Source organism: Calidris pugnax, unplaced genomic scaffold, assembly GCF_001431845.1.
Source record: "Calidris pugnax isolate Ruff unplaced genomic scaffold, ASM143184v1 scaffold95, whole genome shotgun sequence".
NCBI lineage: Eukaryota > Metazoa > Chordata > Aves > Charadriiformes > Scolopacidae > Calidris > Calidris pugnax.
In genome coordinates, this window is record NW_015090885.1 from 5686140 (window position 1) to 5703981 (window position 17842).

Consider the following 17842-nt stretch of genomic DNA (forward strand, 5'->3'; position numbering starts at 1 on the left):
TCTGAATAAGACAGACCCAAATTGCTGTAGTTGTCCACAGGAACGATTCATGGTCACTTGTCACACTGAGCAACACCAGCCTAGGAGCCCAGGTTTAGACCCAACTGGGCAGTTCCCTAAGAAACAAGGCAGATTTTATATTTTTTTTTCTAGCCAGCATCACTGAAAACCCGGGTTCACTAATTCCAAGCTGTCTGTCACTTATTTCTCCCGGAGGCTGTTATATGTGGAATGATGCACCTCCTTCCCCACAGACGACATGAAGGAGCTGTACACGCTCTAAGATAGTGACCCATCATTGACATTTAACACCACAAGAAAGCTCTGCTCCTTTACCAGACAGGCGTGAATGGACTGTCCTCTGTAGGCACTTCTCTTTAAGACAGAGAGTCACACTTCATGCCTTCCTGGCTAGAATGAAAGGCTGGAGCGATGTCAGTAGATGTCCACCACCCATGTCTACTTAGCAGTGCAATTAGAAGGCACTGGGAGACCCTCGTGACTAAGAACACTGCAGGAGCAGAGATTACTTCCTCCAGCAACGAGCAGGCAAAGGCCATTCAAAACACACATTGGAGTATACTTACTGCTGCATTAGTGTTAGGAAGGTTTGGCAAATCTGATGGATGAAAACTGAAATTAATGACCAACTAGGGGGAATTCGGCTTGAGGGAATAAGCATGAGAAGAAATAAATGTTTCGGTTAGAGTTTTTTTTGTTTGTTTTAAACCAACACACCACCTGCATTTTTCATAATTTAACACTTCTCTTCTCAGTAAAACCATGCTGTGATCTCAGCTTCTAAGAAACCAGTCAATAAACATTTACCCAAATAGCCCCAGAAACCATCTAGGTAAATATTTGCACATTTACTTTAAAATGAATCTTAGAAAATTGCCCATTGCTATTTCTCATTTCCATATCAAGTGCAATTTCAATTGTAAAATTGTTTTATTCTATTATTAATGCAAACAGAAAGTTTAATTGAAAATGAAGTACATTAAAAAATAAAAAATAAACAAAGATGACAAATACCAGATTGTCATCTGCCACATGTAATATATCCAGCAAGAAAAACCTCTTCTGTTTCTGCATTTCTGCTGGACATGTTCCTTTGACCTTCTATGTTTTGGGGTCCCCTGTGTCACTTCTTGGTTTCTACCACAAAATTGAAAAGAGAATGCAGTTGTGAAAATGGAAAGAAGTGCTATATATTCACCATCGGTCTGTTACTGTGGCATAGAGATATGTCAGTTATTGATTTGGGAGAAGACAGCACATAGTTCAGAGTTCATTTTCAAACAAAATTCAGATATGTATTTCCCCAGCTCTTCCTTTAAAAATTTCAAATGTTTCAAGAGCTGATCTGTAGAGAAAGAGAGAAATAATTTACAAAAACAGGGTGCTCTCTCCCAGTGTCTTCAGTCAGGAAAAGCAAAGGCTTCTGCAGGGTAGTTTTGAGTGTTCTGTTGGCCTGCTATGCGGCAAGGTCTGAGATTTGTTGTTAGTTGAAGTACAAGTTCAAGTAAATGAGTGTCATTAGTAGCTGAGCTGGTACTAGACTGCTTGTGCCTGCACTGTTAGTAGTTCATATATATCGATTTTGGATTGTAATTCTGATAGATACTCTCTTGATAAGACAGGGAGGTCGGCTGCTTCTGTTTTGTTACTTGAGGGTATGGACTTGAAGTTCTTAGTCTGCAATATAAACAAAAACATGTACCATTATGTTACATTGTAGAATTTTGTGGAATCACCATACCAAACAACAACAAAAAAAAGATCAAAAGAAACATGGTAGGTAACATTACTTTTGCAAAAGAAGTGTGAAGTTATTTCTCTAAGCTCTGCAAGCAACAGGGTAAGGCACAGAAGGTGAAACCTGAACTGACAGAGATAGAATCATAGAACGGTTAGAGTTGGAAGGGATCTTAGAGATCATCAAGTTCCAACACCACTGCCATGGGCAGGGACACCTCCCACTAGATGCAACTACTGCAGTCTTTGAATCTTTTCTTGTGATTGAAAACAAATTTTGAAATGTTGGTATTTTCAGCAAAGTAGATGATAATGAACACTGCTAACGTCTCTGAAAAAACCAGGCAGGCCACAGGCAATCCAATTTAGGTACCTAAAATTACTGGAAGCTTTCAACTTTAATCTCTACAACTCCCGCTCTGTCAGTCAAATTGTCCCAAATGCCGTAGAAAAGCATATCAGTAAATTAATCACTCTAACTTCAGAGCACTGTTTGACTAGTTTGCAACAAACAAGGCACGCGGCCATTAATTTAGCCGTGAGCAGAAAACAAAACATTAAATAATTGCTCTTTCAGTGTGCATTAAATGACGCAGAAGCCCTGAGGAAATAGCAGCATATTATCGTGCTGTTAAATACGTATCATGACACACTGGAATTCGAGGGGAAATAAAAATTGCAGTGGCAAATTTATCACTGCTGTTTCCTAGCTTCTGAGTGTTTGATCTACAACTTCAAAGATTAAAGTTTCATAGCTGTGTTTGTCTCTAATACAACATATGGAAGTGCACGCTTTTCCCTCATTGTAAATGTGTGTCTGTTTTTATTCGATCTTTGACCAGGCAGGTTTCTACCATCAAGGGCAATACACATTCTTAAGCAAAAGATCAGATTACTCTGTGAAACAAAAATGTAAAGTCATTAACTTTTGGGACATTTAAAATTCAGCCTACCTACTGGCATTGTAAATGCAATTTATAGTATTCTGAGGCAGGAAATGCACTACACCTCTCTCAATCCAGTGCTTAAACAGTTACTTAGATACTCTGAAAACACATGAAGACAGGGACATCCAAACAATAGACACTCTCCCAGATATGCTGTTTCTCCTTCCCCCCTCCCAGGATACACAGAGGTAAGTGGGAGTTTTGTCAGAACAGACAGGTTGCAATGAAATTGCATGTTTTCGTGAAGAATACACAAAATATTGCAAAGCGCACACACATGAAAAAAAAAAAAGCTCACTTACTGTGATGGTGCTGCTGACCCACGTGTTAATTTACGTAACCTGAAAGCTGAAAGTAAGATGTCAGGGAATTAAAATGGGTTGATGGGGCAAGGTGCCCAGTTGTTATGTCTAGAGTTCGCTTTTAGCTGCCCTCAGCTGTTAAAAGACTTTATTCAAAATACAGTTACACTCATAGGTTAAGTTCCTATTTTTTATGACCTGCTCTTAAACACACTGCTGTTTTATTTTTCCCCTCATTGAAACTTTTGGTCAACCTGGGAGACATGACTGAATTGACTCAGTTAGGTGTATTTTTCCTCAGTTCTGCAGGGACACACTGGGCCAAGGAAGCTCTCTGAGCACAATATCTCCTCTCCTCACCTGCCCCAAAGACACGTGTCGCTCTGTGACAGGGACAGGCTCCCATCAAACTGCTGCAAGCACCGGTCAGTGCTGCCACTGCAGAGGACAACTGTCCTTCTGTTTCCTTTTCCTGTCTTTTCTTTTCCTCAGCCTATCTTCTCTGCTTTTGTTGAGAGCACGCCTCCCCTCATTGTCCCCTCTTGCCAGCCCTCTTTCACCCCATTCATTGAGACCTGGTTCATGAAATATATCTGCATTATAATATGCCCAACGTATGCGGAATAATCTGAAAGACATTGAGCACAAAGAAGAAACCCAAGAGAAGCAGTAAAGCTAGAGCAGCTCTGAGGCAATGGAGGAGAGTAAATCAGGTGCTCTGATTCTCTGCAAGTCCCCTCCGTTTACAGTTCAGCTGCTTCTGCATTGCCTTCTCCCACTGCTTCATCTCCTGCTCTCCTGAAAGCCCTCTTGCCTTCAGCCTGCTATTCTCTCTTCCTCCCATTTTAAACCTCTTCTTGGGCTTCTGCTCCCTTCATAGTCCATCACAGCCGTCCTAACTCGACTCCAAGAGTAGCAAACCATCATCTGAGTTCTCAGTATCAAATTATTCAGTATGAACCTGGCCCAGTGTCAATGAAATCTATACAGCGTGAGACACTGCTAGCGTAGCAGAGGGAAGTATGTAGATTTGGCCTATTCTTACACTTGCTCAAGGGACAACTTCTGATTCCTGATAGAAGTTGTTTGTGTCTAGCCAGTAGACTAGTTTGTGAACTGTCATTCTTATGCATAGAATTTTATGTTGGTAAATGCAGAACAATCAAAATAATTCTAAAAACTCAAAACCTACCCTACTCTCAGAAAGAATCATTTTCGCCCTGGATGACTCCCTGACATATTTATAATGCATTAACATCATAATAACTGTGGCTCTTACAGAACTCCGGACTTGTTTTAAAGTTCCACCCCTTATTTTATTAGGACTTTTCCAAAAGGACAATGCATCATATATGGACATTTTCTTCAATCTTTGCCTCCCACCCCACATTCAGCAATAAAGTACATGTCCTTGTACCTGCACTTAGTCAGCAATGGAATTCTAATATATTTCAGAGTCATCAAATGACTTACCTCTGTACCCCAAAATCAAGCATAAAATCACACCACTAACAGCAGCAAAACTTGCAAGTCCTTCTATCAGGAGATAGGGAAGCCTGGGGGCATTGCCTGAGAGATGAGAAAAGAAAGCTAGTTACATAGCTAGACATCAGTATCCACCAACTACATGATGTTACTTCCTCCCCTTAACCAGAGGAGAAAGCTGATCCTCCACCCCTATAGCTAAAATGAGCCAAGAGACACAGATGAGATGACTGGATGCCAATGAGCAATAGGAAGCCGCCTCACATGCCCAGTCATTTGTGTGCATAAACACACCTTCATTTTCAACTCTGCTGCCTGCACAGCCTTCTTGTCTTCAAATGATATTAGCCCTGTAACAACAGAACTGACCAGCCATCCCTGCAAATTGCTGTTATGAATGACTGGTCTACCCTGACCTCTGCCCTTCGTGGCTCTACTGAGATATTTTGGTGATATGAGCACTCAGTCAGCTGTTCTTGCAAGTCCTACTGGAATAGACTTCCAATAGATCCAGCACAGCCAGATGAGAAGCTGAATATTACCCTTTACTACCTTTGGCCCTGGGAAAGATCACTTGAAAGTCACAGACAGACATTCTCCAAGGATTTTTTCTCCAGCCCATCACCACTGTGGGAAGCTGGACAAAATTCAGCTTCAGGGGTTCAAAGCTTCACATCAAAAATCAATGAGCTGTATCACAGCAGCTGCTGAAAGCAACTTTTCTGTCATCAGTGATTAAAAAGGTCACTGAAGCAGTGTCTTGGGTTTGCATGGCAAGGTTTTGGTGGTGGGGAGGTTTGCTTCTGTGAGATGCCAGAAGCTGCACCCATGTCCAACAGAGCCAATGTCAGCCAGCTCCAAGACAGATCTGCCGGCGGCCAAAGCTGAGCCAGGCAGCAGTGCTGGTAGCACCTCTGTGATAACATATTTAAGAAGGGGTTAAAACTGCTGTGCAACAGCAGCTGGGAGAGAGGAGTGATAACATGACAGAGAAACAACTCTGCCTACACCAAGGTCAGTGAAGAAGGAGGAGGAAGCAGTGCTCCAAGCACCAGTGCAGAGATTCCCCTGCAGCCTGTGGTGAAGACCATGAAGAAGCAGGCTGTCCCCTTGCAACCTATGGAGGACCACAGTGGAGCAGATATCCACCTTCAGCCCATGGAGGTCCATGCTACAGCCAGTGGATGTGCTCCGGAGGAAGCTGTGACCCAGTGGAGAGCTCCAGTGCTGCAGCAGGTTGCTGGCAAGGACCTGTGACCCCATGGGGGACCCACACTGGAGCAGCCTGTTCCTGATGGACTTCACCCTGTGGAAGTCCATCCGAGCTGGAGCAGTTCATGAAGAACTGTAGCCCGTGGGAATGACCCACATTGAAGAAGTTCATGAAGGACTGTTTCCTGTGGGTGGGACCCCATGTTGTAGCAGGGAAAGTGTGTGAGGAGGAAGGAGCAGCACAGACAAAGTGTTATGAACTGACAGCAACCCCCATCCCCTTGTGCCACTCGGGGGAGGAGGTAGAGAAGCTGGGAGTGAAGCTGAGCCTGGGAAGAAGGGAGGGGTGAGGGAAAGATGCTTTTAGATTCGTTCCTATTTCTCACTATCCAACTTTGATGTGATTGGCAATAAATTAAATTAATTTCCCCAAGTTGAGTCTGTTTTGCCTGTGACAGTAATTGGTGAGTAACCTCCCTGTCCTTTTCCCAACCCATAAGCTTTTTCTCATATTTTTCTCCCCTTGCCTGGTTGAAGAGAGGGAATGACAGAGCCACTTAGTGGGCACCTGGTGACCAGCCAAGGTCAACCCACCAAAAGCAGAACGAGGAACTCTTGTAAAACAGAACAGGAATAGAAAGAAGCATGCACTGAAAGCTTCTCCATACAATGCCACAAAACATTTGTTTTCAACTCACTAATTCAAAAATATTAATTTCTCTATCAACGTGCACTAGGACTTCGGCTTATAACCCCACTAAGCCATCTGCAGAGCCCTGGCGTTCAGTGGGAACAGCTGCACAGAACAGTTCAAAGAAGCCCAAGAGCACAATGAAGAGCAATTAAAGAGCAATGTTATTTACATGGCAGGTCTAGGGACAGAGTCTGGTTTGTAGCTGGGTGGGTAACCAGGCAGGTGACAGAGGGAAGCGTGCTGTTGACCCAGCCTACGTAGCTCACTCTGGTCACTGTCCCATTGGGGTGGCGGACTTCTTCCTCGGTGCTTTGATTACTTGCAGGGATCCAGGAGATGTCAGCAGCTGGCTTTCCAGCAGACGCCTGACAGGCAGCCACCCTGTTCTTGTCACAGGTCAAAGTCACTGTAGGAGGGACTACAGAGAAGAAAAAAAAAGCCACAACCATTATTTCTGGTCCAGAATAAAATCACCAACTAAGAAACTGAAAAATAGGTGCTATTTTTCAGTTTGCATGACCAATTCAGGAGATTTTAAAATTATTTGGAGTATCAGCATCAACAATGTTTACAGAAAAAAAATACACCAAAAAGTCCAAGGTGAATATCTCCAAAATGAGCTACCTGCATCTAAAAGAACTGCAGCCTCATGTTTTCCAAAAGGTGGCTACAGTAGTAACAGGAGAAGATTAGGTGACAGAGAGGGGTGGATTAAATGAAGACTTGTAAGTACAGCATGCACCTACTGAAGAAAACACAGCTTGCTGAAGCTCTTGCTAGAATATTTAGGAGATTGGGTAGGTAGAATCAAGAATTTAGCAGTAGGGAAATAAAGAAGGAATTAGACAAAACTGTTCTGCCTAAAGTCCAATAACTCATATTCTGCAGTTCACAAAACAGCCAATGGCTAGGACAGTACCCAAGCCATTATCAGAAAGGCAAGACCCTGCAAGGAAGAACAAAAAAGTCACATGGCAAAAATTAATAATAGCAACTATAGAATTCCAAAGTTCATTTCCTGTAATTTTTAGTTATATTCGGAAGGCTTAATCAATACGGCCAGAACACAAAATCTCTTCCTATATTGTTTTGGGTTTTTTAAATTTATGGAAACCTAGAGACAGTTTACCTGACTACCTGAAAAAGATGATTTGATATGTTCATTATGTTTCCTAACATTCTTTTATTCCTGCCTATGTTGAAAATAGACTCATTTCATTTTATTTTAGTGATGCAGTCTTATAAACAGCTCTCAGTATTTCTGGAAGAGTGGAATATTTCCAGACAGTGTCATAATAGTGTCAAGTTTTCCTTCCTTCCTATTCAGCTATTACCCAGAAAAAACACACATTGATCTCATTAGGAATTTTGGTTCAGCATCCTATTGCTCTAATTATAGCAGCAATATTTATGATATCTTCTTTCATTAACTTAACCAAGAGTTTATACTCCTGGTTGCATGAACATTCACACAACATTCAAACCCCATGTTACACCTAAGGAACTCTCTCAGAAACTATGGAGACTGCTGGATTTGTGCATTTAAAAACCTGTCTGTGAATCAGAAGTTGTTAAAAAAACAAAACACAAAACCCCCAGATTATTTCTCCATAGAACAGCCAAGTCCTATTGTGTAACTCCTCATGGTTGTTTTTTTTTTCCCAGGCTAATAGCCAGGCTAAATCAGCTTACCTCTGTTTTCAATTTCAGTATGTATCCAAAATTAATTTGGTCTTTTACCATCAAATCAAATCATTTTGATCTACTCATGCACAGGAAAAAAAAAAAGACTCCCCCCCAAAAAAACCAAAAAAACCCAAACAAAACCACAAGGCGTGTCTTACCTATTACAGTCAGAGAAGAGAAAAGAAGAAAATTCCCTGAATCGTTGACAATTTCACAGCTGTAATTTCCCTCATCACCAAGGTTCACAGGGTAAATACGAAGAGCAGGGTTATTGTCAGGTGAATATTTCCACATCATCCTCTCACTGCAGTTTAGCTTCTTTGTCTCTTTGCGATCACTTCTATAAGCCAACAGGCAGCAAGCGCTGCATTTCATCTTCCACGTCACCAGCAGCAAAGGCATCTTGGAGACGTCAGGGCAACTCAGCACAGCCTCATGACCAGCCTCCACATTCACCGCCTTGTAAGCTACATAAGAAGAAAAAAGACATGAAAAATGATGCTACAGCCATCATTAAAGCACAGAAAACTCTTGGCTTCATCACACTTAAAACTTTCTACTTCTTAGTGTGCTGACAGTCTTGGGATCCCATTGCCCTGAGCAGACACATATAAGTAGTATTCAATTTCCAGGTACAGCTTCCTGCTGTCACTCTTTGAAATCTGGAAATGCAGTGGAGGTTGTGCCTTTCTGCTGTGGACACTGTGCAGGTACGTGATGCATGCTGATGAGCTGCAAGTTCTCCATCTTATTTTAGGCAACAGATTTCTGTCGCTTTAACGTGGGCTTTGAAAAACTGAGGGGGAGGGCAAGATTCACCCTTAAGGGAAAGGAAACTACTTTTTTGAACAATTATTGTGTTATTGCATTAAGCATGTTGTTTAAAGAGCAAGAAAGCCTGGGGATAGCAGTGGAACATACACCTCTAACAAGGTTAAAACCTAAGATCACTTGGTGCAGTAGTTCACAAGGCACGTTTACTAAGGGACATACATAGATCCCTTTTCTACCAGAAATCTTAGCTCTCCTGATATTGCCCCAGTTGAACAGGAGGTCGGTCTTCAGGTGATCTGTGTTGGATTCCTGTCAGATACATCACCCCGTGCCACTCTGTAAGGCACATGATTATTTTGCCAGCTTCACGTTCACACAACAAGGAGAGCTTCCCCTGGTCAACTGCAAAGTTTCAATGTATCAGTCAGTTTGAAAAACACAGTACCAGAGAGCACTGCATGTAGTTTTAGATCTTTCTCACTTACCTGGCCCTTCAATTAGATTGATTAGCAAGAAAAGGAATGCAGCCAGAACTGCCCATGTCTGAGCCATCCTTAGCAAAAGGAACCGGCACTGCAGAAAGTGAAAGCAAAGAAAATGGGATGTTACAAATTGTTGTGCAAATTCATTTAAAGAGAACACATACTAAAACCTCTTTTTCCTTTGAAAGCAAAAATTTAAAATAAATATCAGGAAGTAAAGCAAAAAGGGTTTTGAAAATAAAAAAAACCTAGCCACTACTGTTTACAAACAAGTTTTAAAAATCCAGAATCTCTGATAGCATTTTACAGGAAACTCTAGTTGCTCATTATTCATGTCCAGCTAGCTAGCACAAAGATAGCTACAGACCTCTCCTTGCAACTTCATAGACTTACTTGCAGAACATGGAAAAAAAAAGGTTTTGCAAGAGCAAACATGCACACATTACAATTCTGACTGAAAAAATCAAGGTAAATGCATGGCTAGGAAAATTCAGGATCTGGACTTCATCAACTATTTGACAAAGGAATGATTCCTAACCCTTGCGTGCTTTTAATCTCTTGAAGGGTAACCCCACTTCTGTAGTAGAACAAAAAGGGCAACCGTCCTGCTGCAAGAGATCAAAAACATGTGAGTTTGTTTCCTGCTTTCATAGATACAGTGAACTAAAAATGTATCTAGTAACTTGTGCTATTCTACAACTATATATACTTTTTAACAAACCATATTTTATAAATGGTTACCTCCTTTTTGGCAAAAGATCAGCAGTCAATTGGTAAGACTGAGGCAGTGCTGTCATTCCAACACATTGTTTTCTGGCTCACACAAAACCACAGAACTCCATGGTATCCAAAAGCTTTCCAATCAAAATATATATGGTTATCGGTAGAGAATTTTGATGTAAACGCAATCAGCTGTTGCTTGAACATGGATTTGGCTAAGAACATCACCAATACTTTCTTCTACAGTCAGATATCATACATAAATGATCCTAATTTGGCCTGGCAAACTTGCACTACGCTGTACTGAAAAATATTCCTTTGTATTCCCACAGTCAGGCTCCCAAGCTCTTCTGCTCAGGTCTGAAGGAGGAGCACCCTACTGCAATAGGTACTCATGCTGCTTCTGCCACAGCTGAAAGGTTCACCACCATTGCACTGCTGTGCCCCCAACCAGCCGGGGACAAAGCTGAGGTCTTGGAGGGTATGCCTGTTTGCACAACGCTATGGTCGCCACACCTGACTGACATTTTCTGATGTTACTGTCGGAAATCAGTGGCCGCACTTTTATCTTGAGGGTCCCTGTAGCCTGCCCATAAAGCTATCTTGGTTTTCATCACTTGCCTCCGCGTCTTCTTGGTAAACCTTTTGTCATTCTCTCCTTTATACCGTCATTCGTATCTCTTTAATCTTTTACTTTCTGAATCAGTCACCCTCAGCTAGAGATGACTGGAAAATTGTGTTTCCATCCCATGGGAAATACTGATACGTTGCTTTCATTCCCAAGTCCAAAACCCAGTCCTCACCAGCCAAACTAATGTCTTTGAAAAACGGTTGATTCAAAAATGTCCTATGTGTTGCAACAGGGCTTTCCTTCTGGGCTATTTAGATCACATACTGTTCACACCCATATTTAAGCACACCTCTCAGTATGTGCTGAGAGGTGGAGGAAAGGCAGCCAGGGTTCACTGGGCACACAGAAACCTAAATCCTCATCTGACATCTATTACTGTAGAAGTTAAAGGCTTCAATTACGCAGCATTAAAAATTTCATCTTCAATGTAAAACATACCGAGTGAGGACACCTGGTGCACAGAAGAAAAAAAAAAAAAAAAAATTGCCAACTTGTGGCACAGAAAGAACAAATGCTGCCACATTCGTGAGCCCGAGTGCAAGGGGCAATAGTACTTTCTTAAACACAATGTGATACGTATGCAAATTCGGACAACAGCCTGATGGTTTTCTTCACAGTTCTAACAAAACACTGATGCATCTGGATGAAAAACTGTCATTGCAACCTGGAAATAACACCAGGGCAGCCACATTGATCAGTATTCTGCTCCTAACATGCAACAGGCAACATAACTCTTACATTAAAAAACTCCCAAATATAATTTTTGTTCGCTTAAAATCTTTGCCACAAATGAAATAGTTTGTTTCATTAAAAATTTCATCTTCAATGTAAAACATACCGAGTGAGGACACCTGGTGCACAGAAAAAAAAAAAAAAAAAAACATTGCCATACTTGTGGCACAGAAAGAACAAATGCTGCCACATTCGTGAGCCCGAGTGCAAGGGGCAATAGTACTTTCTTAAACACAATGTGATACGTATGCAAATTCGGACAACAGCCTGATGGTTTTCTTCACAGTTCTAACAAAACACTGATGCATCTGGATGAAAAACTGTCATTGCAACCTGGAAATAACACCAGGGCAGCCACATTGATCAGTATTCTGCTCCTAACATGCAACAGGCAACATAACTCTTACATTAAAAAACTCCCAAATATAATTTTTGTTCGCTTAAAATCTTTGCCACAAATGAAATAGTTTGTTTTGTTTCGTGTTATGCAATACTGTCAAAGGGTTTGGGTGGTTTGTGGTTTTTTGCAATTTGGATAAATTATGCATGAAAAAGTTGCTTTCAATCAAAAAGTTTGAAAAGTATTTTTAAGAAAAAAATAAAAAAGATGCTTTTTGACCAGAACTATGTACTGAATTTGACCCAATTTGCAAATAATTTTTCAGTCTCTTTCAAAAGAAAAGTATTAAAAAAAACCCTCCACAATGTTCATCAGAAAATTCAGTATTCACCAATTTTGATGGATCTATAAATATTCATAACCAGAATATTGTCATATTGGAACTTATCCCAGAGATGTATCTTTTTTTAAAATGCATGCAAGTCTCATATATGAGGTTTATTTGCTCAAAAGAACAGGCATTAATGATTAAAAACAGGGCCTTACAGAAAGGACAGATTCTATTACTCTGTTTAAATATTCATGTACGAAATGCAGAATTTAGACTGCAATTTTTAAGGTTCACAATCCTCGAATACTCGTGCCTGTAAGCGAGAAGTAAGTCTCAGAGTCAAACCCAAAAAGGAGAAACCAAGCACAGCTGAATCAAATTCACCTAAAAGTAGCAAATGAATATTTGTAGATTGTCTTGTGTTATTTCCTTTGATGGAATTAAAATGCCTCAATAACTAGATTAAAATAAATTAAAATTTTTACTCAGCCTTGACGGCGGTGGCTGGCAAAACACCATGCAGAATGTGCGTCACTCTTCCATTGGCCTCAGCCTTCCAGCCGGGGAGCAGCACCGCTCTCACTCGGATTCATCCCAATGAACGCTGAGGCTGGAGAAAAGTTACCTCGTCGCCAGCCTGGAGAAGAGCCCTCCGGCCACAGGAGCATGGGAGATGAACAGCAGGAGTGCCAGCGTGCTCTGGTCTTCTGACACTCGCTGTCCTGAGGATGAGTAGAGAGACGTCAGCGCACGCAGCCGGTCCAGCGTGGAGGCCACTCCTGGTGGCTGCTGATGGGGTGGCTCCTGCCCACCAGGGAACTGCAGAGGCGTACCTGGAGCTCCCCCATCCACATGAGGAGCCCGGATATAGTTGCAAAGAAGTTTGGGACTACCTCAGGACTACCTACCTCAGCTTAGGACTGTCCATCTCAAATAGTCCCTGTTCTCAGCTGAACGGTTCATTAATTTCTTTTCATTGGTGCTCCTGAGACCTGAACAGCCAGCTGATTTGTCTCAAAGACAGACATAGCTTCTTCCCTCTCTGAAAGAGCTCAGTGAAATATAAAAAACACTTGGTTGTACAGTCCCCTGAAGAGCAGGTGACACAGTTAAAACTAGGAAAACAAACTGCTTTATGACATGAAGAGCAAACCACAACTTTAAATTGTCTGCTATTACACATCAAACAAAAGCTACAAGCCTTGAGCTATGTATAGCACCAACTTAAAATCAGATAAATAGAAGTCCAACACAATGAAAATACATGTTAACACCATCTGAGGGAGGAAAAGGTGCAGATGATAAAGAACCCGGTATCAATCAGGGCATCAGTCATCAACACAACTTTTTAAAATATAACCAATATGTGACATACACATTGCCATGCTTAACTCAGCAAAATATGGCTCTCCTTTGCAGCAGAAGCACATTTCAAAGGGTAGAGAAGACCCCGCCTCAGAAGTCTGTTCTCTATAACACCTGATGTCTTTGGGCAGGGGAAGGCTGGAAAGGACAGCAAGAAGAGTAAGCAGTTGCACGCAGCTCTGGCAGCTCTCCCACTTCTTGTGCAAGGATAAGGTGACAGCAAAGGCTGACTATTCAAAGCAAGGCTACATCACTTACAATCCAAACCCACATTTTCAATGGTCAGAGCCTTCATGCAGCAGCACCATCCCCTACAAGGCATTTGATGTTTCCATCTCACCACCAAAGCCTTTCCTCAAAGCCACGCTCCTCTGTCACTCCGCTCTCAGGGGGAGGCATGATTTCTGCAGGTGTGAGTCCTTGCACCCTACGCAGGGCTGGCTGTCATCTCGGGAGGCCAGGAACCTTTACACTGAATACTTGCCAACTACACAGCAACCTACTCAGAAGCCTGCGGGCAGCCAACACCTTTTCTGAAGTGAGAGATGCTGCTTATGTCGTATTTTCAACATCCCCAGGTCAGCCTCCACTTTTAGCTGTCCTTCTGAGCATGGGAAGCCCTGGATGCTGGAGTTATCTACCAGTAAGGCGTTTGCAATATATAACCAGAGCAATCCAAATGGCAATTTTAGAGGCTTTCCCATTTCTCCTCCAAATTTTAACACGAGCCGCTAGCCATCTGAGTCATAAGAGTTACCTGAAGAAATGAAGCAGCAGATGTGTCCATGAGTCTGCATTCCACGTGTATCTCAGGGGCCAGGCCCTGGGCTATTTTTGTGCTGCCTGCTCACTACTTGTGAAGAGTTTTCCACCAGGTCTGGGAGCAGCCTGCAGTCCCCGCTCAGGGGACAGATTCAGCTCAGCTGCTGCCCCTGCTGCTCCCGAGCAATGGTCCTCTCCTGGGAATACCTCTAGTCCCTCCACTGGGAATGAAGTTACAAAATATAGGAAGCCTGAATGCCCTGGGGAGAAGATAAATCATATCAAAAGGGGTAGCAGGTAGATATCCCCCAAGCTGTTCATTGTCAGAAACTGAAAAGTTTTGGGGCAGAGGAGAGGTTGTGTGCTTGCTCTGTTCCTTACCGTCTTCCTTAAACATCTGCAGCTGGCCACTGCAAACACTACTGGGCTACTGGACCTTTGGTTTGATTTTATAGCCTCCTCGTGTATTTGTTCTCTGAAATGTACCCTAGCCTTGAAAACACATCCATGAAGCCCTGTACTGGCACAGCAGAAGATGGGTAGCACTGTTAGTGGCTGGAGAAGCTGTGCCTCCACAGTGCATTTTCTGCTCAGGCTCCCTATTTGTCCTACACTTGCTGGCATCAGTGGAAGCCACAGGTGGTTTATAGCTGCAAGCTTTAATCCATCTAGTTCATGAGCCCGTTTTTTTCCATTCCAAATATGTAAAACTGCAAAGCTTTTGCTACAAACTGGGAAACAGAGGGTAGATGGCTTTCTGAAGGGGAGAGAACTAACCTAGTAGAAGGCGCTCTCAAAACAATTATGAACAAGTCATACTAAACAACAGTAAAATTACACTGTTTTGGTAACATCCACATGAGGATAAACAGCTTTGAAGCTTCCACCACAGCAGGGCAAAGGTTTGCAGTGTCTTTGTGTTGAATTCAGTGAGATATTAATATTTAGAATAATACTAATATTAGCATTTCAACAAAGTGGGGCCTTTTGCCCAGAGGAAAAAAAATGCCATACAGCAGCTAAGTATTTTTTCTGGCTTTTTTTTTTTTTTTTTTTTTTTTTAGTGGCTGTAACTCAAGAAAGCAGGTGGGCATCCTCTCTTCTCAGAAATATTTACCTTCTTAATACCAGCCCATCTAGAAAATAGCTTAGTCCATTGTGTTTTTTTTTTTTTTTTTTTTATCTTTAGTGGCTGTAACTCAAGAAAGCAGGTGGGCATCCTCTCTTCTCAGAAATATTTACCTTCTTAATACCAGCCCATCTAGAAAATAGCTTAGTCCAGTGAAGTTATGACGTGAGCCAAGTTGTACACCTTACATCTGTAGTTGCCTTGCAGCCAGCCTCTTCAGAAAGCACTGTAACCCAGTGTTGGGAATGGAGAGTAGGAGCAAAGGATGAATGAGAACAAGAACAACCCTTGGTAACCTGTTCTCTTCCTTTCAGAAAGAGAGAGGACATTTGCTTTACATTTTCTGTTGCATGGGGGAAATAAAGAAAAAAAAGAGAAAAAAAAAAGAAAAGAAAAAAAAGCAAAAAAGAACTGGTCCATGTATCTAACAGCTTGACTTTCCCAGGTATAAACCATCTGCTGCTCTCACCAGTGTCAGCAAACATATGGGAGGAAGCACTGCTGATAATGAAGCCTTTAAAACTTGGCACTTCCAGGTTAAAATGTCCAGAGGCAATTACATTGCAATTTCCAGACACGAAGAAAAAGGATTTATTTTTTAACTGTAGATAATTTTCCCCTAATTGCACAGTCACTGGACCAGCATGGCCATGCTCAGCAACTTCTGCTCCTGGCCCTACAGAATCTCCTTACCCCTTGGGAGTCATTAACCTCAGGGCCTTCTCATTCCCAATACCCCAGGAACCAAATCTATCACAACAAAGATATTCATGACCTTAACTACTTTAATTCCTGTCTCTTGTGATCCTGCTGCACCTTGTTGCCAGTTTCCCAGGAAGAACCTGGGAGCCAACAACCCACAAGTACAATTGCTGCCTTCAGAGCTGTGGATGACCCAAGAAAAGGTCTCCTATATAAATATTCAAAGATGAACAGAAAAGTGATGGTTTATAGGGGGACACTTAGCTCCCAAAACACTTCAGTAAGAATTGATAGATATCTCAGACAAAAGTTTCCTCTCCATCTTTCAGCCAGAGGTATTTGCTTTCCACGCCACAGACAAATGTGACAGAATTGCACCATGCATCTCAATCTGCACATAAAGAAGCTGCAAACCTCAAATAATTCCCACTTTAAAAAGAACAGAAATAGCAGAAGAACTGGTGCATGGCAGAAATAAAACCCCAGGTAGTCCTTCCTCACCCATCAGCCAATCTTAGGTGTAGCATCACTAACCATGGTTTAGGCAGTGCCCAGCAGGGGTAGAGACACAGGACTACCAGGCCTCTCTCCTTCAGTTGTTCACTGTTCCTCTTCCTTCACACCCCAGGGCAGATGTTCTCTGAAAAGTACATCTTCCTCCTCCAATGGAGAGCTGTGAAAAACCTGCAAGATGTACCAGGAACCCCCAACAGACTCAGCTAGGAGTCAACTACTTCAGTCTAAAGGAGCTGCATACTTGGTCCTCCTCAGACTCATTACATAGAAGCTGGTTTTATATATATATATAATTATTTTTTTAGGAAGGGAAAACCTATTCTCCTCTTCTGTGTTTTAGAGCTAGTCAACACTTCCAAATGAAATCCACACTGTTATCACATGGCAAAGGAGAAGGCTCATTAGTTTTCTTTTAGCAGCTTCTATTTCTGTGATTTTTACATCAAATGGAACAAATGAGTTGTATAAGGAAGCATACCTGAAATAGAAGCCTGTATCTATATTGGAAAAATCTACACATCCCACCTGTCAAATGCAAACTAAAGTCATGACACCAGTGTCAGGGTGGCATTTATCACTGCCTACAATCTTTGGGTGCAGTATAATAAACCAAAGGGGATGCTTCTGCTTCACCTGTTTCCTTCCTCACCATACAGTTTTCTTTCCTGTCATAAACTCCTTTTCTTATGAGCCAGCTTAACACCTATAGCTTTGCGTCACTTAGCGGTTTAGAAAAATTCTCCACAGTGGTTTCTAGTCAAGCTACTCACCCCATTTCTTTCCTGTGTTGCAAGCTGGCTAGCAGAACTTCTGGCAGACTTTATGCTCGATGCGAGGGAGTATGATGCAGAGGAGTAGAGTACCAGGGGAAGCCCGGTCCTACGGCGTGTCCTTATTCAGGTTTGTGTGCTTGAACTGCCTGCCCTTTTTGTAGACCAGTGGTCTGCAGGTGGAAAATGTGATATGAAGTCAGGTAAGCTCCCACAAACATTGATGCTGTCATGGGATAGTGGGCATTGCTGGTAAAAGGTCTTCATTTTATTATTTTTCCAAAGTGGCTTAAAATACAGCCCAGGGTGGAAGCTCCTGAGGAGAGGGGGGCAGAGCAATGCCTCCTCCAGGATGGGAGAACACACACGTCAGGACTTTTGGCTCCTTATTCAAGGCCCTGAGGTGCTGTGTGAAGAGTTGAGACAAGGTACTACCAAACAAGCAAGAGAGAGGGAAATAAGATGCAAAAAAAAAAAAAAAAAAAAAAAAAAAAAAAACACACC

At 42.1% G+C, this 17842-nt stretch overlaps 1 protein-coding gene across 1 annotated transcript; it reads right to left on the reverse strand.

The window, feature by feature from the left end:
• Positions 1-1056: 1056 nt before the first annotated feature.
• On the reverse strand, positions 1057-9469 carry LOC106891023 (cell surface glycoprotein CD200 receptor 2-like). The gene is made up of 6 exons (XM_014947191.1): positions 9344-9469; positions 8243-8551; positions 6568-6816; positions 4481-4576; positions 3008-3053; positions 1057-1698 (listed from the first exon to the last, which is right to left on the reverse strand). The coding sequence occupies exons 1-6, from the start codon at positions 9408-9410 to the stop codon at positions 1581-1583; spliced, it is 885 nt and encodes a 294-aa protein (XP_014802677.1). The 5' UTR covers positions 9411-9469; the 3' UTR covers positions 1057-1580.
• Between the last annotated feature and the right edge of the window lie 8373 nt (positions 9470-17842).